A 23442-nucleotide genomic window follows, 5' to 3' on the forward strand; every position below is an offset into this window, starting at 1 on the left:
GAATACTGATTAGTGATTATTCATCGCCGCTGACGTTTTAAAAATTTTTTGACAATTTCTAACCTAACACGTGTCGCGTTTGACGTGAACGACAGTAGTGTTAATGATTTAATATTGCATCATCTCGCATTATCGTAAAAATTATTTATTAAAATGGTATTAGATTTGGATCTCTTCCGCACCGACAAAGGCGGAAATCCGGATAAAATTCGCGAAAACCAGAAGAAACGTTTTAAAGATGTGGCTTTGGTCGACCAAGTTGTGGAAGCCGATAGCACATGGAGGCAACTACGACATAAAGCCGATAACTTAAATAAATTCAAAAATGTGTGTAGCAAGGAAATCGGCGACAAAATGAAAAAGAAGGAGCCTCAGGGTGACGCCAATGAAGCCGTTCCTGAAAATGTAGTTTCCCAGTTAGAAAATCTTACCAGTGAAATGCTCAAACCCCTCACTGTGAATCAGATAAAAAAAGTAAGTTTCTGTAAAAATTTTCACTCGAATGATAATTAACGTGGTTCGCTAGGTTCGTGTTTTGATTGATGAAGCAATTGCAAAAAATGACTCTGAGTTGGTTCGTACTGAGAAGGAGCGAAGCGCAGCTTTAAAAGAAATTGGAAATTTGCTCCATGATTCTGCAGTCATCAGTGATGATGAAGATTTGAATAAAGTGGAGCGGACGTTTGGAGATTGCGAAATCAGGAAAAAGTATTCCCATGTAGATGTGATACATATGATTGACGGTGTTGACACTGAAAGAGGATCTATGGTTTCTGGAGGAAGGGGGTATTTTTTGACCGGGCCTGCGTTGTTCCTTGAACATGCTTTAATTCAACTGGCTTTAAGGATGTTGCACAAAAAAGGATACAAGCCTTTGTACACACCATTTTTTATGAGGAAAGAGGTATGATTTAAAATTTTATTTTTAAAGGGAAAACTGTATTTGTGATAAAAGTGGGGTAAGAAGGCTTAATACTTCCTATATGAAAAAAAAAAAAAAACAGTTTTGTTTGTTCAGCTTTCATATTTTTTTGTGTATTCTTTTTGTTTAGACTTGATTCTATTTTATTTTTTTTTACATTTTTATTTCGTATCAATTTGTTAATTTTCTTGGTTGTGGCTGAATTATTATGGGTGTTCATAAGGCCATAAGGGGATGTTGTATTGATTCATACATAATGCAGTATTCAATAATTGTAGACATGCTCTGTGTTTTCTACATGTTAAAAGTGATTCAGATTTTCATGGAAGAGTTAATAAACTTACAATATTAGTGACACTACTATTTATTATTTATTATTTATTAAATCTAGAATGTGTGTGTCTCTTTCAAGTATGTATATTGGGCGTTTTAAATTTGTTTTTAAATTGACTATAGAAAAAAATACAGCTTTATTCACAAAAAATAAGATATATGTATTAATACATAGTGATAACTTTATTATATGTATTTAAAAAGAAAACAATATTTTTGGACAACATTTATTATTTTTTTATATACGTTTGTGCCATTGACAGTTACAGTTTTTGTAAATGTAGCTGCCCTATCTACATCAATTTTATACAATAGCATAATTTTACAAGAAACATCATTTTCACATTGATTGCCAAAAATGAAAATATTGCTAACTTACTAGCACTTTTCCAAAAATTCATTTGCACAAACTGTAGTAAATTGTATACACTATACACGAATCAATTTTTAAATTTTCAAATGAAGCGGTTGCGATATTTTTTGCATGGCGAACTAAGATCGGGCGTCCGCTGCGCTCCCTAGTAGCTGCCAAGACAAGACTGATTTTGGCAAATGAGATACCCTCTAGGAAAAGAGAGGGTGGGTGGGCGGGGCTAGTACCTGCTAAGATAAGACTGATTTTAGTAAATGGCGTATCCTTTAAGAAATTTGGTTAAATTATAAGAAAAGACACGAGGCTCCAAAGGACTTTTAAATATTGTAATGAAGTTTGAATGTTAACCAGCGTCCCCTAGTGGACAGTTACACTACATAATCTAGCTTCATCACCCGAAATCTCCCGAAACTGGTGGTCGGCAACCACCCGCACAGCACAAAAACGGTGATTCCACAATTTAGTTTTAGAATAAAGTTTCTGGAGTTGTTTACCGCAGTTGCGGATTTTTTAAGCTTATAAAGGAAGCGCAGCGGACGCCAGATCTTAGTTGGCCATGATTTTTTAAATTGGGTGGCGACATCTGGAAATAGTTTGGGCAACGACCACCGATGACGGCTTAAAATTCGGGTCAGAAACATCAAAAGCGTCGACACGTGTTGCTCATATTTTATTATCTCTATACTGTGCCCCAATCGTGCGCATAGACTACCCCCATAACGGCAACAAAACTGTTCTTACATCTACCACTCGATAGAGAGCGACGGAAAAAAATTGTAAGAATCTCATAATACGCAGTGAGATAATTTACAAACATTGCCAGATGAGCATAACACAACTTTGACGATGTTTCTAGTTAATTAGATTTTATTTCGTTTACAAGTTTCTGATAAATAAATGAGATTATTATAATGAATAAATAATACAAACAAGTAATTACTTGTTGTTTTAAATACTTGTTAGTGCTCTTGAAAACGTAAAAATAAATATAAATAACACATTGGAAATTTTTTGTACGCTTTTGTGAGCTCGCTTTTGTTACTAATAAATACAAAGGAAACTATGTCGCATAAACTCGAAAATGAGTAATTTTCTTTCACATTTTGTGATATAAGTACAATTAAGTATATCGATAACTCGTTACTGAAAATTTATTGAAATATAATTTGTGCTAAAAAAAGATTTTTGTGATTTTATGGTTTATTTACATAATTTACTTATTTACAATGAATGTTTTTAATACATGGCACAAGTTCTTGATATTATTTATTTTTATTTAAACTAATAATCGTGTTTTCTTTAATTTTAACCGATTGCGTATTATCTAACATACTTTTGTATACCGGATGTCTGGAAAATGGCGGCTTAACTCTTCAGTACGTTACGTATGTGGATTTCGGGAGTCCCAAAAAAATAATAAAAAAATTATGTATGATGTAGATTACGAAAAAAACGTAATTTTATAAAAGTAAAAGTCGAGTCCGTCGGCCGACTCTCTACTTTTACATTTTCTCGACCTTTCATGACTCCTAGAAGACGAAGAAATAGGTCTCCCGTTTCCGTCTGTCTACCGTCCCGGATTTTTATTAGACAGATAATCTCCGAAAATATTAGACCGCTTGTTGCGAAATTTTGTATTTATATTAGGAATATCATGTAGATCCCCACCAATAATGTGATTATGCCACTTCAAAATTGTACATAGTAAATGGGTTTTGAATTGTACAAAATAACGTAGTCCTAGACATGTAGTTTATGATTCCGAATTGAGTTTTTACCAGAAACGTCCAGACTTTTTGAAAAAAATCAAAATTATGAAACAACATTTTGTAGTTTAATTTGGAATCTTCAAAACCGAATGCTTTGAAATCTTGCAGATGATTTACAGTTATGATAAGCATGATAAATTTTATTCAAAATATATTTACTTGTTCCATCCAAAAAATTTGTGACGTCACCTCAAAAGTTTGCTGAATAAAATATATTTCCTCATCCCCCCTAAAAAATTAATGACGTCACCTCAAAATTGTGCTGAATAGATCCTGTCTTAAATGTGGAAAGTATCATGAGACAATACTTGTGATTTATGATTCCATTCATATTTTTTGGATTTGCATATACAGGTGACTCAAAAAAAAAATGAATGTGTGAGTTTATTTTATTTATTTAATCAGGAAGTACACAACCTAATGCTTTGAAATCTTGGAGATGTTTTGCAGTTATTATAAAATTGGCAAATTTGTAAACAAAATGTATTTGCTCATCCCCCCTTAAAAAAATTAATGACGTCACCTCAAAATTTTGCTGAATATGTCCTATCTACGATGTACAAAATATGATGAGTCTGTACTTGTGATTTATCATTCCATTCATAATTTTTAGATTTGCTTAACAGGTCGCTCAAAAAAATTAATGAATTAGTCAATTTATTTTATTGATTGAATCAGGAATAGTTCACTCCATTTTCCCGAAAATTTGGAGATACAACACTGTTATTATTAGTATTACATTGCAGCAACCCAATTTGATAGACATAAAAACTTGAAAATCGGGAAATCCAAAAATTTTTTAAATCCATAAACCGAAATGTCTAGAATTTTAAAAATTGAAAAATTAAAGTATTGATGAACTGAAAAGTAGAGAAATCGAAACATATCAAAAAATGGAAAAATTGAAAAATCAAAACCTGAAACATCGAAAAACTGATTAATTGACAAATCGAAAACTCGACAATTAAAAAAAATCGAAAAACTGAAAAATAAAAAAACGAAGAACTGAAAATCCAAATTTAAAAAAAATTGAAAAATTGGAAAATCTAAAAATTGAAGAACCGAAAGGTCGAAATGCTAAAAGTCGAAAAATCCGGGCAATCCGAAAAATCTAGAATTTAAAAAATTGAAAAACTAAATATCAAAAAATTGATAATCGAAAAATTGAAAAATTCCCAAAATCGAAAACTTCAAAAATCGGGAAATCAAAAAATTAAAAAAATCCAAAAAGCGAAATGTCGAGAAAACGATAATTCGCATCGAAAAGTCTAGAATTTTAAAAATTAAAAAATTAAAATATTGATAAACTGAAAAGTAGAAAAATCGAAACATATCAAAAAATGGAAAAGTTGAAATATCCAAAAACTGAAACATCGAAAAACTAATGATTAAGCGACAAATCGATAACTCGAAAAATTAAAAAACCGAAAAACTGAAAAATAAAAAAAACGAAGAACTGAAAATCCAAATTTAAAAAAAATTGAAAAATTGGAAAATCTAAAAATTGAAGAACCGAAAGGTCGAAATGCTAAAAGTCGAAAAATCCGGGCAATCCGAAAAATCTAGAATTTAAAAAATTGAAAAACTAAATATCAAAAAATTGATAATCGAAAAATTGAAAAATTCCCAAAATCGAAAACTTCAAAAATCGGGAAATCAAAAAATTTAAAAAATCCGAAAACCGAAATGTCGAGAAAACGATAATTCCCATCGAAAAGTAGAATTTTAAAAATTGAAAAATTAAAATATTGATAAACTGAACAGTAGAGAAATCGAAACATATCAAAAAATGGAAAAATTGAAATATCCAAAAACTGAAACATCCAAAAACTAATGATTAATCGACAAATCGAAAACTCGAAAAATTAAAAAACCGAAAAACTGAAAAAAAAAACGAAGAACTGAAAATCCAAATTAAAAAAAAATTGAAAAATTGGAAAATCTAAAAATTTAACCGAACGGTCGAAATGCTAAAAGTCTAAAAATCCGGCAATCCGAAAAATCTAGAATTTAAAAAATTGAAAAACTAAATATCAAAAAATTGATAATCCAAAACTTGAAAAATTTCCAAAATCAAAAAATTTTAAAAATCCAAAAACCGAAATATCGATAAATCGATGGATTAGAAGCATCGAAAAAACGAACACTTAAAAATCAGGAAATCGTAAGATTGAAAAACTGAAAAATCAAAAAAACGAGAAATTGAAAAATCTAAAACCCAGAAATCGAAAAATTGGTAACTTTAAATTAGAGAAACCGAAACATTAAAAGATGGGAAAACTGAAAATTCTAAAATTTAAAAATCAAGAAGTCGAAAAATTGAAAAATCTAAATACAGAAAAATCCCAAAACTGAAACATCGAAAAATTGATAAATCGATAAATCGGAAACACGAAAAATTAAAAAACCGAAAAATGAAAGAAACATTGGAGAAACGAAAAATCGAAAAATCCCAGAACTAAAACATCGAAAAATTAAGAAATCGAAAATTAAAATATTTAAAAATCGAAAAATCCAGACATCCAAACATCAAAAATATGAGAAATCGAAAAATAAAATCGAGACATCGGAACTACTTATGAAGGATCGAAAAGTTGTTATATCGAAAAATTGAGAAATTAAAAGTTGAAAGAACGAGAAAAGCCGAAAAATAAAAAAAAATGAAAAATCGAAAAATCGAAGAAAAAATGAAAACTAGATAAATTGAAAAATTCCCAATATAATAGGCATGCAGTCGTCATGTTTCCGACAGCGAGGGAAGTACTTTAGACCATTTTTTTTTAGGACAATAACCATAACAACCACTAGTCATTTATCGTTGTGCATTATTATTAAATAAGCTGTTATTTTTCATTAATAAATAAACCAAAAAAAAAAATTATAAGACATTTAAAAATTGTAAACAAAAACAAAACCAACACAAGAAAAATCCATTAAAGCATAACCAACTAAACACTAGAGAAGATGTTCAAAATTCCGGCCTTGTGCATATAAGTAAGCTCGTAATGTTTCCAAATTTTGATCATTTTTTGTCAAAGTTAGTCCTCAGTACTTGCTAAAGTAAAACTGATTTTGGCAAATGGCATACCCTCTAAGAAAAGACAGGGTGGGTGGGCGGTTCTAGTAGCTGGTAAAAATAAGACCGATTTTGGCAGATGACATACCTTCCAAGAAAAGAGGGTGGGTGGGCGGGGCTAGTAACTACTAAGATAAAACTGATTTTGTCAAATAAGATATCCTCTAAGAAAAGAGAGGGTGAGTGCGCGGAGCTACTAGTACCTGCTAAGATAAGACTGATTTTTAGCAACTCGAGGCTTCAAAGCACTTTGAAATTCTTTCCAAATAGGAATACCTAGAACTTCAAGATTGTTTTAAATTTTTCAAAAAAAAACTGGGTCCCAAAATTGACTCAAAAACTATTCAGGTCAGAATTTTCCAAAAATAGAGCACCAAGTCCCCCAAAATTGTTTTAAATAATTTACAAAAAAATCTCCATAGGCTCCCAAAATAGTACACCATAGGGTAACATTGCAGCACTCAAGACTTCAGATTCGTAAAAAGTAAAACACTAAAAGCTCAAAAGATTTTTTCAAGTTCTTCCAGCAACAAAACACCAAATTCCTTTGAATTTATCGGAAAATAAAACATTAGGGGCCGGTTTATAGACAGCGAATTAAATATTTAATCCTCGATTAATTTAACAGAGGTTTAAAATGTACCATATGGTTAAAACATGTACGTTGTCTAATCGGTCCAATTAGACCCGGTTTATAGAAAGCGAATTCAAGCCTAAAATTTACAATTAAATGTTCCCGAAAAAGTGGGACAAATATGTAGTGAACAAAAAATATTTACACCCTATACAAAAAAATATGGTTTACGATGCGCAAGCATACTAAGTATGATATACGTAATTAAAAGTGCAAGTCAAAGTTAATACGCGTAAAAAATAGCCGCTATTTCCATTAAAAATTTATAATTAATTATTTAAATCCTTACAAAACGATATGAAGTAGTTTAAGAGCTATCAGGTTATACGACCATCATAAAACTAGTTGACCGCAAATAAATACCCCCTTTGTGTACTTCGCACTAAGCTTACCGGTTGGTAATAAATCGTCTTCTAAACGTTTCTTGGTTAGTTTTAGATACTTAATGAAAGCTTCCCCCGAACGAAACAACAACAGCCGGTCGAGCTGCAGTGGACACGTTATTTACGACCCTAAAACCTTTTCTATTGTAAACAACTTGACTTCGACACAATGGGATACTTTTATGATGGCTATATAACCTTATACCTGATGGACTACTATACTAACGAACAGTTTAAGAAAAGTCAATTTTTTAAATAAACTGGCTTCTGCTATGCAGTTAGCCGCCAAAATAATTAACATGAAGATTTTAGTAGTTACATAAAAAACCATAATTGAATGTTTAGAATTACTTACATACAACTTACTAATGATTTACGTTGAAAAAAGTCAAAAATTTTGCAATGTGGCTAATAGCTTCACGGACATGTTATTATTTTATTAACAGTCATCACTGCAGCGATATTAAAAAAAAAACATATTCAAACTATTGCGGCTAAGAATGATTTTAACAATGTATTGTTATTTACTTGGTAAATATATTTTTTATTTTTATTACTGTTGTTTTTGTTGCACACGACAAAGTAAATAACAAACCAAAACAAAACTCCTAAATATTGCGCTCTCCATTGAGTGGTAGATTTAAGAACAGTTTTGTTGCTGTTATGGGGGTAGTCTATGCGAGCGATTGGAGTCCAAGCTATTATATGCGGCGTTTGACGACCAAATGTTGGTGCGCCATCTCTTATTCGTCGGCTTTCGGCATGTTCGCTCCAAACAATATCATGGGTATATCTGTATGTACTTAATCAATGTAATAAATAAAGGATCCCAAATTAGAAAAATTCTATAAAACTTATGTATGTACTTTCATGTTGCCTCCTACAACAGAAACATACAAAATATTTTTTGAAATGTTTTCGAAATTTATACCACTGTATTTTTTTTCAGATTATGCAGGAAGTAGCCCAGTTATCTCAATTCGATGAAGAACTTTATAAAGTTGTGGGTAAAGGTAGTGAAAAAGCCGAAGAAAAAGAGATGGAAGAAAAGTACTTAATCGCAACTTCCGAACAACCAATCGCTGCATTCCACAGAGATGAATGGCTCTCTGAAAACTCCCTCCCCATCAAATACGCTGGCCTTTCCACGTGTTTCCGCCAAGAAGTGGGTTCTCATGGTCGTGACACTCGTGGTATTTTCCGTGTCCATCAGTTCGAAAAAGTAGAACAATTTGTATTAACTTCCCCCTTTGACAACAAATCCTGGGAAATGATGGACGAGATGATCAACAATGCTGAAGAGTTTTGTCAAGCTCTAGGAATTCCATACAGGATAGTTAATATCGTGTCTGGTGCCTTGAACAACGCAGCTGCGAAGAAACTCGACTTAGAGGCGTGGTTTCCCGCTTCTGGCGCTTTCCGGGAGTTGGTGTCTTGCAGCAACTGCTTGGACTATCAAGCAAGAAGGTTATTGGTGAGGTATGGACAAACGAAAAAGATGAATGCTGCCACTGATTACGTTCACATGTTGAACGCGACGATGTGTGCCACTACGAGAGTTATCTGCGCAATTTTGGAAGTACATCAAACGGAAACTGGTGTTAAGGTGCCTCAGATTCTCAAGGAGTTTCTGCCAGAGGATTATCGAGATGAAATTCCGTTTGTCAAGCCCGCGCCCATCGACTTGGAACAAACCAATAAGAAGAGTAAAAAGCAGAAAGAGGGAGGGGCGAAAAAGCAAGGCGGAGGAGAAGAATAAGCAAGAATATCGGCATTTGCTTTAATTATTTAAATAACTAGGAATAAAAATGCTTTTATTTATAAAATTTCCTCGTATGCATCATTTTAGAGTACTGGGAATAATGCGAATGTTTGGCTCAACAGGAATGTATTACAATAGTCAGGTTAATTAATACTTTGGATAATAATATTTATATTTCTAAGTTGCTGAGTTCTTTGTCGGCATAAGTGATATCCTTTAAGCGCGTCATCTTTTTATATTCTTTGTATTTTTCTTGTACTTCAATAAAATGTTGCAACAATTTGTCAAAGTCTATGTTTTTCGTATGCGTTGGTCTTGGGTTTTCTTTTATTGCACCCCTAAAGAAAAAAAAAAAACAAAATTCAAGCTACAACTTATCATCATACTTACTTTTCATCACAATGTAGATGCAAACTTGGAATACAACTTAGTCTTACTCTTAAAGTTTGAAAGGCATCGGTTTGTGGTAGTAACATTAATAAACCATACAACGCTCGTATAAGATTTTTATCACATGGAACTTGTAGTAACTCTAGCCTTAAATCTTCAGAACTTTAATTATAGCTAAGACTGTTTGCAAATGAGGTACTTACATGCGAAAATTGGAGATTCTATAAGTTGTACCAATTTATCAATCTCCATCAAAAAGTCAACTGTAACTTCCAAATTTCCACTTGACAGTAATTAAGGAAAGTATAGTTTTCAATTTTTTTGATGCTTATTTTTTACGCTACTGGAAAAAAGGATACAATAACCTAATTAAGTCACATACATGGCCATAACTTTGTGTCAATAAACACAAGGCGACTGTAGCAACAGGGTTGTACGACCACGTTTCATATAAGCAACAAAACAAAGAACGGCTTTCCTGTAAAGAAAATATCGATTATTTGTGTTGTATATTACATTTCTAGACAACAAACCTCGGTACTTAATTCTTTCAATCGACTCCTCATTTCAAATAATTCGGATGAAGTCAACAAGATCATATTCAGATGTTCAACCATAAGTCTGGCGAATTTTAAATTTGGTTCGTTAAGTAATATGTGCGCTAAATTTCTATAAATATCTTCGGCATTAAGTAATACACAAAGTTGTCTGCAACGAAAAAAAATAATCAAAACCCATTTATTAATTAGACAGCAAGTGGAAGTTTGAAAACAACAACATTGATAATTTTTATGTTAATAGGAATAAATTCGTGAAAAACTGAACTGACATCGACCATTTGTGAGTGAAAACGCGATTTCACTACATTCTATTATATGTCCCGCGCTACTTTGTTGTCAGTCAATTTTTATAAACTTGATTAACTGGATCAAAACGAATATTTGGGATAAACAATTCCTGTTAGAATGTGAAAACTTTTTAATAATGATTTAAAAAATGTGTAAACAAAAAGTTTTTTCTTTGATTTTTTTTAGAATACTTTATTCGTATTATACATGCATTTCTTGCAAAAATGTACCATTTTAACCATGTTTTAAGTTTCTTGTTGTGAAAAGATGGCTATGTATATTAAGAAAACAAAGGCAAAATATAAGCCCCGCCCACCCGCTCTGTCTCAGTTGTGATGATTTTTTTAATTCGTCGTGAGCGAAGGGGGCGGAGCTTAACTGCAAAATCCTTATTTATCTACGAGAAATTACCATGTGAAATATGTTCTTAAGTAATCGTGTTATACAAATAAAACTAAATGTATTAATTAAAAACGAAAACCAAAAGAGAAGTCCCCACCCATCCGTCTCGATCTCATTTGTTGTCAGACCGAGGGGCGGTGCCTAATTGCAAAATCGATACTTTCCTACACAAGACAACACTTATAATACCTAATCTGTTTTTGAGACGAATAGCAATAAATCTTGTCGATTTACACGTCGAGAACTATCTTTAACAATGTACAAGTACTGACAGACAGCTACAGTGTAGAAAATGATGGCAGCTATTTAAAATATGGGGGTTTCGGTGAACAGGTGATTAATTGGCTTAATATTGGTGGACCTTATTATCTCTATCAAAATTTGATTTTCGTGGAATTAGTGCTGTCAACCAGAAAAATGTCCCCCCTACTTCAGGAGATTTTTCTTCAAGTTGGCAGCAGTGCAGAGTACTGCAATTTGATTGGTTGAAAACCCAACGTCAAGGGATGTTATATATACTCTGGATCACGAAGCAATGCGTACACGTCATGGATGACGTAGATCCGTTACCAACACTAAATCAAAAATACGCGCCGCAATACGTGGCAATACGGATCAAAATCGATCAATTTGGGGGAAATTATATTGGTACGACTGATAGCGAAACATATGCTAAAGTTTTATCGATTTCACAAGTGTCATTGGTGTCAACTTTGGTTATGTTGTGTTATTGTTTGATTTTTCGCGTTTTTCTACTTTTCTGCTCGTGTAATCGTATCAGTTCTTTTCAGAACTATAACAGTTCTTTATAGAACTCCAAGTTAACTGTCCTGTACCGTGGTACGTGTCGCTTGCTTGAACGTAAACATTCCACCATGCCGAAGCCCTTGCACAAAGATGTAAAGCAAATGGACGATAATTTAGTGGACTATTTTGCTAAAGAACGCGATAGCGGGGAACCTCTTTTACCACTAACAGCTGTTCAAGACGTAAGTAGGTGTATTTTATTACAATTACTAATGCAGTCACATTGTACAGAGGGTTGCTGCTGCTCTGGGTGTATGTGTGCGAACAGTGAACTCCGTGGTACAACAAATAAAAACCGGAAAAGGTGTACATTCTCCCAAGAAATAGAGACCCCCGAACAAAGCAAGTGTGTGATATTAGCACTTCGGAGCAGTGTGCTATTCGAGAATGCTTATATGGAATGGTCGAAGAAAGTATGAATTTGATGCGCACGCCTTATAGATACTAACGACTATTTTACAGAAATACATGTTACACGATCGCCATTAATTGATTGCTTGAAGGAGAAACATATATTTGAGGGTTCTGTGAGCTCGTTAAGAAAAATTTTACATTCTCAATTGGGTTTCGTTATTCGCCAACCAGTGTACGGAAGCGTCTTATGGAATTACAACATGTTGTTCATGCAAGAACCAAATTCTTACGTGAATACATGCACAATCAGCAGAACCCAAATTCTTTGCCATGTGTATATCTTGATGAAACATGGATATTTGAAAATGGTTCGGTAGTTAGGTCATTGCAAGACGATAGTGTCATAAGTATCAGGATGTTCAAAATAGAAGGGAAAATTTAGTAATGTGTCAGTTTCACGTTAGTTATTTATTCTTCTCACTATATTTTAGGTATATTGTATTACATGCAGGTACAAGCAATGGATTTATTGATGAAGCAGCGCTAGTATTTTCTTCTAATACCAAAAATCCAGACTATCATGGCTAAATGAATCAACAGAATTTTCTCAAGTGGTTTCAATTGCTCATGAACCTTGAAGAACCATCACAGATTATTATAGACAATGCAAGCTACCACAGTACCTTTGCAAACAAATGTCCCAGTGGTTCATGGAAAAAAGCAGAAATTCGTGAATGGCTTTAACAACATGACATAAGTTCAGATTCACAGCTGTTAAAAACGGAACTTCTTCATTTGGTTGCACAGTAATGCATATACTATTCTCTATCGTTTCATTTAAAATATCATGTTTTTCAGAAATAAACCTCCAAAAACGTATGTTGCCGTGAATTGGGCCAACAGAATGGCCATAGAGTATTGCGATTGCCGCCATATCATTGTGTGTTTAACCCTATAGAAAATATTTGGGGAATTACTACAAATTTTTATTCCAAACACATTGGGCGTGATGGTTATGGTCAAAAAATTCCGTGGAAATGTGGAAAGAAGCGTTAGCACATGTCACGCCCACAATGTGGAAAAATACTGTTGACCATATGAATAAAATAATACGGGAGTGGTGGGAACGAGAATTAGTATTTGACCGTGAAGAGATTGCGCCGTTTATAATCGACATTAACGAAGATTCACATTATAGTTTTAGTGATTATGACAGTGAAGATTCTAATACTGCAGAGGGCATTCAGCCACTGTAACATGTAGGTTATTTTCCATTACCATCCTAATTGATTGTACTAGCGGCATGTTCTGCTGATGTCTTTTATAATCACACTATCACTTCACTGGCCAAATATACAAATCACTGGTCAGACGACGACGTTGTGCAACATGCATACTTATTATTGTTTATACTTTACTTTTGTATCTATTCCATGTCAATAAAGTAACTTATTCTGTAGATGTGACGTGCCTATTGTGGCATTGAAGACGGTAAGCATATTTCTCTAACTTGAAGCCTGTCACAACTGTTCAATGCTGTCTGTTTGAGACGTATGTTAACATTCTCGTTGGTAGCTTTAAGTACAGTATGAAGCCTTGTACCACCCTCCAAGTATGTGTTTAACACCCAATTGTCAGCAGTTTTTACCAGCAGTCAATGCAAAAATGAACGTTCTTAAAGCCAGTCATTCACGTTCCAACGCCGGGGTACGATTGTATTGGATACAACTGCTGTACAATTCTGCTGAAAAGCAGCAGTACACACACGTTACGACCTTGCAGTTAAAAATTTGCGATCGTGGTGGCAACATGTCCGAAGAAAATGGACTTTTATACCTGCTTTCACGGTTTGTATAACATACACTGTCCCCACACGATTAAGTTTCCAACCAATACAACACGATTGTACTGCTGCAGACAGACTTGTTCACCAACCGTCCACATCCAACCGATTTGCTTGATCGCATACACAGATGTTCGAAAACACTTCAATTTTGTCATATCCTACACAATTGTACCGCGGCGTTGGAACGTGAGTGGCAGGCTTCAGTGACTTAGGAACACGTGAAAGGGGTTACAGTCGTGATCTTTCCTGTGCCTGAGTTTGTAATTCATAGCGTCTATGCAGCCTGCAGCATGCCCTTGTATGCTGAAACACTGCAAGTGTAGCTTATTTCTAAACTGTTGCTTCACACTAACGGTCTTCTCATGCTATAATCATAAATAGAACAAACCAAAACAATAACAAGCCGACATGTTTGTTGACAGTTTTCAAACCGATTCATTTGTATGATAAACGTGGTAGACGCATGACGTCATACAGAGTCCGTGACGTGTACGCATTGCTTCGTGATCCTGACTATACGACGCATACCTTCGCTGTGTATTTGTCAACGACGTACGTTATTAAGCAGAACTCGAAAAAACTGGTTAAAAAAGCTCTAAACCAAATTTTTGAAAGTACTAAACTTTACAATTGAAGAATTAACTTCGTCATTCTGATGTTTTTAATGTGAATTTAATTGAAAATCTAAAATTCCGATAAAAATTGTCAAAAATGACATCTGTCAACAGTAAAAATGACGTTATGAATCTCATTCTAGCAAATTATTATTCAATTATTAATAATTATTTAATTATCTATTAAACTCATAAAACACATCAGAATTACGAAGTTATAGTTTTGGAAATTTCTTTCTACCCTATAGAATTTTATTGACAATAACGAGGTGGACAGTAGTACAATAGTAAGAAATATTTATGGCTCACACTAGTTTACCCGAATTTGTGTAAGAACATTTAGCAAGTAACAGGTGGCTTTCTAACATCTGGGGATTACCGGCATGCGACAACTTCAAGTTGTAAATATCTCTTGCTGTTGTACTACTGTCCGTCTCGTTATTGCCAATAAAATTTTATAGGGTAGAAAGAAATTTCCAAAACTATAATTCATCAACTTTAATGTTCAATATTTTCAAAGTTTGGCACATGGATTTTTTTTGCCATTTTTTTCGAGTTCTTCAAGGCCTCCTTAATTAACATTGAGCACATACGTAATTTTATCATCACCCTGTATCTGTTGAGTATTTCCATCAATAACATAAGATTTGAGTTTCGTTTATTCCCCACCTTAAACCCACAGTAATCTATTACTGTTTCCGTATTTATATACAGTATGTCCCCGGATTGAGTTCACAAGAGGAAAACAGACTGTATTTTCTATTTTACAAAAGAATTACATAGGAATAGCATTTTTTGCTTAATTCAAAACGAATAAATCTGAAATTAAAACTTCAATATTCCTGGTCTGTACTCTTAAAATTAACTTTTCATGTTTGTAAGTTCTTCGTTACTTTTAGTTTTTTTCGATTTTAAGGACACAGTCGGATAATATTAAAATTTTAATTGCAAATTTATTCGTTTTGAATTAAGCAAAATAATGTTATTCCTATGTCATTTTTTTGTAAAATAGAAAATACAGTTTTTTTTTCCTCTTGTGAACTCAATCCGGGGACATACTGTATATACGCAAACTATCCCATTTGTTTTTTTCTGTGTCTATCTTTTACCGAAGGGGCAATAAAAAACACTATCACAGACAGCCATGGATTTTTGAGTTTATCTTTGATCGGTACATTTTCAGTCCAAACAAATTGGCGGTATTCTGACAAAGATCAGTCTTCAAAATTCATGGCTGTCTCTGATCGTGTTTTTATTGCTCTCTTGGTATCACCGATGATTTTTAGACATTTTATAGCTCTTAGAGTACGAAAAAGTCGGTTCCTGTTTCCACTTGTTTGTCTATTGGCGATTGATTAGAACGTATCTCCGAAACTACTGACCGATTACTGTGGAATTTTGCTTTTACTTTTAAGATTAACGCGTGTATTTTAAACATCGACAAAAATTTATTTGTTGATCCCACCAACAATTTGGTAACACTATATTAAAATATTTCTATGATTATGGTTTATCAGTTTTTAGATTTCTGGAAAAAAAAATGTGCACGAAAATTGAAAATTTATCTTAAAAACAAAAGCAACTAAACTCAAATCTTGCAAATGCTTGCTGAAAATTAGCACATTAATTGCGATTATGACCGCATTAGCTTGATAGATCACTAATCAAAATTTGTTGATCAATCGGTATCAAAATTTTGATGACGTCATCTGAAAAATTTGCCAAGTACATCCTATTTAAAATCTCTAACATCATATGCGTCTTTACGTGCGGTTTTTAAATCCATCCACATTTTTCTGAAGACTTCTGATCAAAGAAATCTCTATGAGGAGAAATCTTTCGGCCTATTTTTTTTTCTTTTCTACTTCACAATTGTACATAGTAAATGAGTTTTAAATTTTATAAAATAACATAGTCCTACACGTGTACTTTGATTCCGTATTGAGTTTTTAACCGAAACGTCCAGATTTTTAGAAAAAAAAAAAATATATAAAACAACATTTTGCAATTTAATTTTGAATCTGCAAAACCGAATGCTTTGAAATATTGTAGATGTTTTAAGGTTATTATAAGCATGATAACCAAAATATATTTACTTATCCCCTCAAAAAAATGATGACGTCAGTTCAAAATTTTGCCGAATACATCCTATCTAAAATGTTTGTTTATACAGGGTGACTCAAAAAAATTCATGAATGGGTGTATTTATTTTATTGATTAAATCAGGAACTGTAAAACCGAATCCTTTAAATGGAAACTGTTATTTTTTTATTGCAGATTCGCAGTCTACAGCTAAAAGTACAATTGAGACCTATGCATAGGATTCTGCGATTCATTGGTAATAAAAAAACACCACGTTTAATGTAAATTCTCGAAATTCGTCGCCAAAAAAGTTTATACATGTTGCAAATTTCGAATATGGAAGCATGGAGTACACTGAGAAATGTGTCTGCTTGAATTTAGTGGCGGCGGCCTCACCAAGGGTGACAACGACAACTCACTCGTACAGCTAGAGAATACTTACAGAAAAATCACTCTGCAAAAGCATACAAAAAAAAATTCGGGATGGTAGATAGACAAACGGACAGACAGACAGGCAGACGGAAACGGGAGACCTAATTCTTCGTACTCTAGGGGTCATGAAAGGTCGAGAAAACGTAAAAGTAGAGAGTCGGCCGACGGACTATAAAAAAATATAAAAATCATCACAATTGAGATAGGGCGGGTGGGCGAGTATTGCATTTTGCCTTTTTTTCTTAATATGTGTAGTCATCTTTTCACAACAAGATACTTAAAACATGTTTAAAATGGTAAAATGGTAAATTTGTATAGGGAAATACCCTTCGGCTTACGACGAATAAAAAAAATCATCAGAATTGAGATAGGGCGGGGCTTATATTTTGCCTTTTTTTTTTCATAAACATAATCATCTTTCCATAACAAGAAACTCAAAACATGGTTAAAGTGGTTTTGGCAAGGAAATATGGATTTTGCAACTGCAATTATGGCGCGGAGGCAAAATCGATATTTCCTTATACAAATTTTCCATTTTAAATATGTTTTAAGTTTCATGTTGTGAAAAGAAGTCTACACATATAAAAACAATGAAACAAAATGTAAGCCCTCCCACCCGCCCTATCTCAGTTGTGATGAATTTTTTTATTCGCCGGGAAATAAGAGGGCGGAGCTTAACTGCAAAATACTTATTTCTTTACAAGAAATTACAAACATGCTTTTGAGTATCGTGTTTTTCAAAGAATACTATGTGTATTAAGAAAAAAGGCAAAATATAAACCGCATCCACCCACCTCATCTCAATAGTAATATTTTTTTTATTCTTTGAAACTTAAAAAACGTTAAAAATGGTAAATTTTTGTCAGGAAATATGGATTTTGCAATTAGGCTCCGCCCCTAGGTCTGCTAACGAATGAAAACTTTATTACTATTTCGATCACGGCAGGTGTGGGCATGGTAGAAGGAGACATGGTATAGGCATCCGATGTACCAATTTAAAAATGGTCTGCGCATCCATTTGTGACGTTAGGTGGCATCAACGACCTTGTGACTCTTGTGAGCTTCGCTAGGGAAGTCTAGGGAATTTCAGCTTGAGTTGTCATTGCTTTGTCCAATACGTCAATTAGTTGTCAGATAACGAATTGTATTTTAAATTTCGCGCTAATTTCACCCCACTTGACGTCACACCCGATGCGTATGCCTATACCATGTCTCCTTCTACCATGGGTGTGGGTGGGTCTTAATCTTTGGCTATAATTTTTTCTTAATAAACGTAGTATTCTTTGAATAACACGATACTCAAAAAAATGTCTTACATGGTAATTTCTTGTAGAGAAATAAGAAGAATTTTGCATTTAAATTCCGCTCCTTTGGCTCTTGACGATTAAAAGAAAATCATCAGGGCGGGTATGGGTGGGTCTTAATTTTTGACTTTGTTTTTTTCTTAATAAACATAGTATTCTTTGAACAACACGATACTCAAAAACATGTTTTTAATTCCCCGTAGAGAAATAAGAATTTTGCAATTAAGCTTCGTCCTCTTGGCTCACGACGAATAAAAAAATATTGTCACAATTGAGACAGGGCGGGTGGGTGGGGCTACATTTTGCCTTTCTTTCTTAATATATGTAGACTTATTTCGACAACAAGAAACTTAAAACATATTTAAAATAGTAAATTTTTGTAATCACCTTAAATCTTCCACTTTTCTTCTACAACCCGTTTAAGTACGGCAAAAGTTGAACATCAAAGTTACTATCAACGGCAGCTTGGCAAGCGAGTTTATAAAAGACAATTTTCAGCTCTAAAAAAAGCGTCAGCGGGACCAGGAACTGTAACGGAAACTTCATCGTTAACAGTTAGTTTATAAGTCTCACTGCTAACGTCATCAAAAAAAGATGTTCATAGAATGGTTCCCAATCTGATCAAAATCTACGATGAATTTTCTGCAGAGGATATAATTTTGGAAATTTTACGACTGAGGCGCCAATTGGAAGCCACCAGCATTTTTCCCTAGAAGTGGTTCAGTGGACTACATTGGAGCTTTTCAGATTTATCGTAAAATGGGGCTATTCTGAGTCTGTTCCGAAAATGTGAAAGTACAAAGGTCTTTATTTAATAACAATTGTAGCTTACTACTTAATAGTTTTGAGCCACTGCTTTGAGGAGACGAACTCATTAAAATCAAATTAATTTCTACGTGACATTTTCCGATGTATGAACATAAACACTTTCAAGTTGTTTTTCTTATCGAGGATAACCTAAGGACGTACAGTAATGAAGTCCGTTGGGCAATTTGGTACTTTCATATTTTCTCGATATTTCATAACCCCTAGACAAAGCCGTAGCTAGGGGGAGACTAGGGGCTGCTGAGCCTCCCCTAGATCTAGGCAAGTTACAATTAACCAAATGTGAATTATACGAGTAACATCGAAAGCCAACATAAAATGTAGTGCTTTTTTCAATAAGTGGAAGTCAGAGCAATAAAAAAGTCTGGACTGTCGGCATTGTGATCCGATTATTGCAATTCGTAGAAAACATCTTTTAGTTTAGTTTCTGTTTCACTCTCACCTACAGGTTGATAAGTGTTATCGCTATTTGTTTTAAATTTCGAGTACCATAAATGAGTTCAATCTCCAGTCGCACCGTTGTAATGGTTGCCATAAAAAACAATAAACTTCGCAAAATCAAATCTTTCAATTTTTCTAAAGAGCTGGATTTGACAAGCTATACTTTATGGGCGAAGGAAGTTCTGTCGAAGTAACTTTCGACCAATTTTTCTCCCCTAATTTCTTCCCATTTTCCCCAGTTGTGACACTTCAGTCACCTCTTACTACATTGATCCTTTGTTTCCTTAATAATAATTTCTCACTTCTCATTCATTGTAATTGGGTGTTTTTTTCGATGTAATTTTTACGAAATCGATTGATTACACATTAAATTAAAATATTTCAACAACTTAATTAGCAGGGAAAATTCTATCTATTTACCAATACATAACAAATCTCGGATATTAATTATTATTACCATGTTTTGCTTTATGACCTTTGATTTTGCTCAATCGTTACTTATCTTAAGCAGCTTTAATTTGCAGTTACACACTTGGTTGTATGAACAAAGATAACACACGGACTAATTAGTAATAGTTCTTATTATGTAACCCATTTTCATCGCTTTACTTTCAAGAATATGCGCATCGCTGTTCAAACTTTCAAAAATCTCACTAACAAATTTACCTGATTATAAAAGAGCCCCGTTCGTCCAACAATCTCTTCTCTGTACTGAATGATTGCAGCAGACTTATCAAAAATTTGTTATAGTACGGATTCGTCTCACATCCTAAGTGTTTCACCACTGCCCCTTCACTATTCACAGGACTAGTTTTAGTAACTGGCGATGAAATAACTTCCGCAATAACGACTAGACACTGTTGTACTACTTGATCTGCTTCATCAGCTAAAGTACGTTGCAATGCTGGGAAAAGAACATCTATGTGATTAACCATCTGCAATAAACCACAAATCAGCAGATTGTACAAATAAAAACAAACTTATTACTTCTTCTGGTAACTTAGTATATAAATCGTGTATCCACTTTAATACTGCTACTTTGGTTTGTATGGAGTTATGCATGATATACTGCGTGAGAACGTCTACGACTGACGGTAAATCTAACTTACTGATAGTTTCTTCTCCTAAAAATTGAATACAATGCACGTCGGTGTATTTTTAAGTTGGCTTCATTTGCTACCTGAACTATTTACACGCACATTATTCTCTTCACCGTGTACCGCTATCAGTTTCATCAGCGTGAAATTAACTGCAGTGGCTGTTTCCTTTATGTCTGTCACTGTGTTAAGGAAAATAGAATTAGGAAATGTGATTGGGCCACTAAACGTTTTAATGTCGGAAACATATGTCACGAAATTTTCATGTTTTCAGTCTTGTTGCGACTCGTGACGTAACAATGTATGTTTCAGAAACATTAAAATATTTAGTGAAATGATGAGCTAATTCAGCTGAGACATGGAATCTATGGGAAATATTGTTACACTAACTTTATAACAGAAATAAGAATGTACTTTATGTTGCAAGTAAAAACAGTCCGTGCTTCACCTCGAAATTGTAATCTTATTATGTTTTGCATAATAACGATCACAAACGAAATATTTTATCAAATATTGTTGACATGGAAAATAAAAAATATCAGTAATATGATATTGCGAAGGTCGCTACACTATATCTATTATTTAAAGGTAATTAATATTTTTTACAGAGAATTTAAATAACACGCACAAAAAAAATAAACAAACATACACATATTTTATATTTTTCAAATTTTGGAAGTGCATTTCCTATGATTTTTACTTCCCGAGCGTAAGCGAAGGAAATATTGTAATCGAGTCAAAATATGTGATTTATCATTCCATCCAGATTTTTTGGATTTGCAGATACAGGGTGACTCAAAAAAATGGATAAGTGAATTTATTATTGATCAAATTAAGAGCGAGCCACCCATTTTTTTTAAATGTGAGAATACAATATAACAATAAAATAATGATAAGGTAAGAATTATAATAATAACATTCACAATATTTTGTTCAATTGAGGCTTATGAATAATTTTAGTCATATATTTTGGGGTGATAAATTCATTCAAATCAAACAAATGTCTACGTGACATTCTTCCGATGTATCAACATTTTAAACACTACGCATATTGCTCAGGTAGCACTATTCCCGTTGATAATGTGCTGTAAATATATTTTACAATGTCCAAAGGCGGTTTATACGGATATGCTAGTGATGCTGGACCATCAGGCCCCGGAAGTTAACCGAACCCTTTTGGCCTAAATGTAACGGAAAATAAAATTTATTTGTTTTTAATTCATATGATCTTCAAAATGCAAAATTGGCCACTTCCGGGCGTTCCAATAATTTATGACTTGCAGCTAGGCAGCCACCCGTACAAACAGCTGCCACCTGAGTTTTGTTTGCAGTATCGTTTCTCATAAATATTAAAAACGGTGAGTCTCCAACATACAGTTTTCACTTAAAATATTTCCCATAAATTTCATATTTCAGCTGACCCCAACCAAAGCAAAAATGGAAAAAAAGCAGGAGAAGAGCGGTTAGTCACAAAAATAGAAATAATATAATATCAAGGATACTTCTCCGTGCGTCCGTGTCATATGCTAAGCATGGCAGCACAGCAGTGAAAATTCCTGACATGTAGGGCAACATTGCTGGACCCGACAACTGTACAAATTCCTTAATCCATGTAATTGCTATAAACTAAAATAGCACGTGTTTAGTGTTAGTTTGCAAGATATAAGAAAGCTTTTACTTGGACTAAGTCGTCGTTTTTTTCTTGGGCGTGATTTATGAGAATGTTGATCATGGCCGGAAAATTCACTTTGGATGGATCACTTTTGATATTTCTCAAAAACTCACTGAGAGTGGTTTCACACATTTTCTTGACCTCCAAGTTAGTATCCGCTAAAATTCTAAATAACCCGTCCAAAATCTCGGGCAAATAAAATAATAAATCGATGTCTGGGACCATGTCTAAGACTGAAATCCATGAAATCACAAATTGACGGGCAAATGTGACTTTAGTGTAAATTCGTTCTCTTAACAATGGCATAAATCCTTCCAGATCAAAACATGTACTTTCTGTCACAATATCCTAAAGTAGACATTAAAATGAGTCATTAGAATTAAAAAAAAACTTACTTTTAGTAATCTGTCCAACAATTCAGACGCATTTTTCACATGTTGATCAGGATCAGTTGCTATTTTACTCAAAGCGTTGAAAATCGCAGAGAAATGTGGTAATACTGCTCCTCTTGATACTTTAACAACATTATATAAAGATTCACATGCATAGTAACGTACCCTTAAATCTTGATCAGATAAACACCCCAAAATTGGCTTGATCAACTCATCAGTGTAGTTACTTGTATCCTTAAAGTGATCATTAAAAGTGTATTGGTAATTTTATAATAAAAATTTGCTCACTTTTCCTAAAGCAATAGCTGTGGCTGCTAATCCTATAAGTCCGCCCTTTCGAGCATGTGGATTCTGTGAGAGAGCAAAGTCTTGACCTAATACTTTTAACAATCTTTTTATTTGACTTGTGTTATTTATTGCAGCAAATTCTTTTACCATTCTGAAAATTAACCAAATAAGGATAACTTACTAGAGATAAGAAAACATACTTCTCAATTTCTAAGGCTGCAGTTTTTCGTTTTTCATATAATTTGTCGTGAAGAGCACGTACACATGCTGTACTCAGTGGGGCATAGTCTTTTTCAGACATTGCCACTTGTATTTTTAGAACTTATTCAAAATTGACAAAGGGGGCTCACATCTAACCTCACTTTCTGGTCATTTTGACACTAATGACATTTGACG

The 23442-nt window shown here is 33.6% G+C and overlaps 2 protein-coding genes and 1 long non-coding RNA gene across 4 annotated transcripts; 2 read left to right on the plus strand and 1 right to left on the minus strand.

The window, feature by feature from the left end:
* The first annotated feature begins 18 nt into the window (after positions 1 to 18).
* Positions 19 to 9541, plus strand: LOC135136277 (serine--tRNA ligase, cytoplasmic). The gene is made up of 3 exons (XM_064065487.1): positions 19 to 474; positions 527 to 904; positions 8440 to 9541. The coding sequence occupies exons 1-3, from the start codon at positions 154 to 156 to the stop codon at positions 9247 to 9249; spliced, it is 1509 nt and encodes a 502-aa protein (XP_063921557.1). The 5' UTR covers positions 19 to 153; the 3' UTR covers positions 9250 to 9541.
* On the minus strand, positions 9362 to 23439 carry LOC135136275 (protein VAC14 homolog). 2 transcript variants are annotated; one of them, XM_064065485.1, is made up of 13 exons: positions 23247 to 23439; positions 23047 to 23197; positions 22762 to 22992; positions 22373 to 22714; positions 22197 to 22320; positions 20778 to 20870; positions 20585 to 20721; positions 20264 to 20532; positions 10176 to 10350; positions 10002 to 10120; positions 9846 to 9925; positions 9643 to 9796; positions 9362 to 9590 (listed from the first exon to the last, which is right to left on the minus strand). In XM_064065485.1, the coding sequence occupies exons 1-13, from the start codon at positions 23345 to 23347 to the stop codon at positions 9422 to 9424; spliced, it is 2145 nt and encodes a 714-aa protein (XP_063921555.1). In that variant the 5' UTR covers positions 23348 to 23439; the 3' UTR covers positions 9362 to 9421. The 2 variants fall into 2 exon arrangements, with proteins under 2 accessions (XP_063921555.1, XP_063921554.1); XM_064065484.1 differs by having other exon boundaries at positions 20778 to 20876.
* On the plus strand, positions 11424 to 13512 carry LOC135136378 (uncharacterized). Its single transcript, XR_010281698.1, has 4 exons — positions 11424 to 11881; positions 11931 to 12112; positions 12162 to 12859; positions 12912 to 13512. It is a non-coding gene; the product is annotated as an uncharacterized LOC135136378 (long non-coding RNA).
* Positions 23440 to 23442: the final 3 nt, after the last annotated feature.

The sequence above is a fragment of the Zophobas morio genome, unplaced genomic scaffold (assembly GCF_036711695.1).
Source record: "Zophobas morio isolate AGI-343-1 ecotype UQ-CSIRO unplaced genomic scaffold, CSIRO_AGI_Zmor_V1 ptg000026l, whole genome shotgun sequence".
Taxonomy (NCBI): domain Eukaryota; kingdom Metazoa; phylum Arthropoda; class Insecta; order Coleoptera; family Tenebrionidae; genus Zophobas; species Zophobas morio.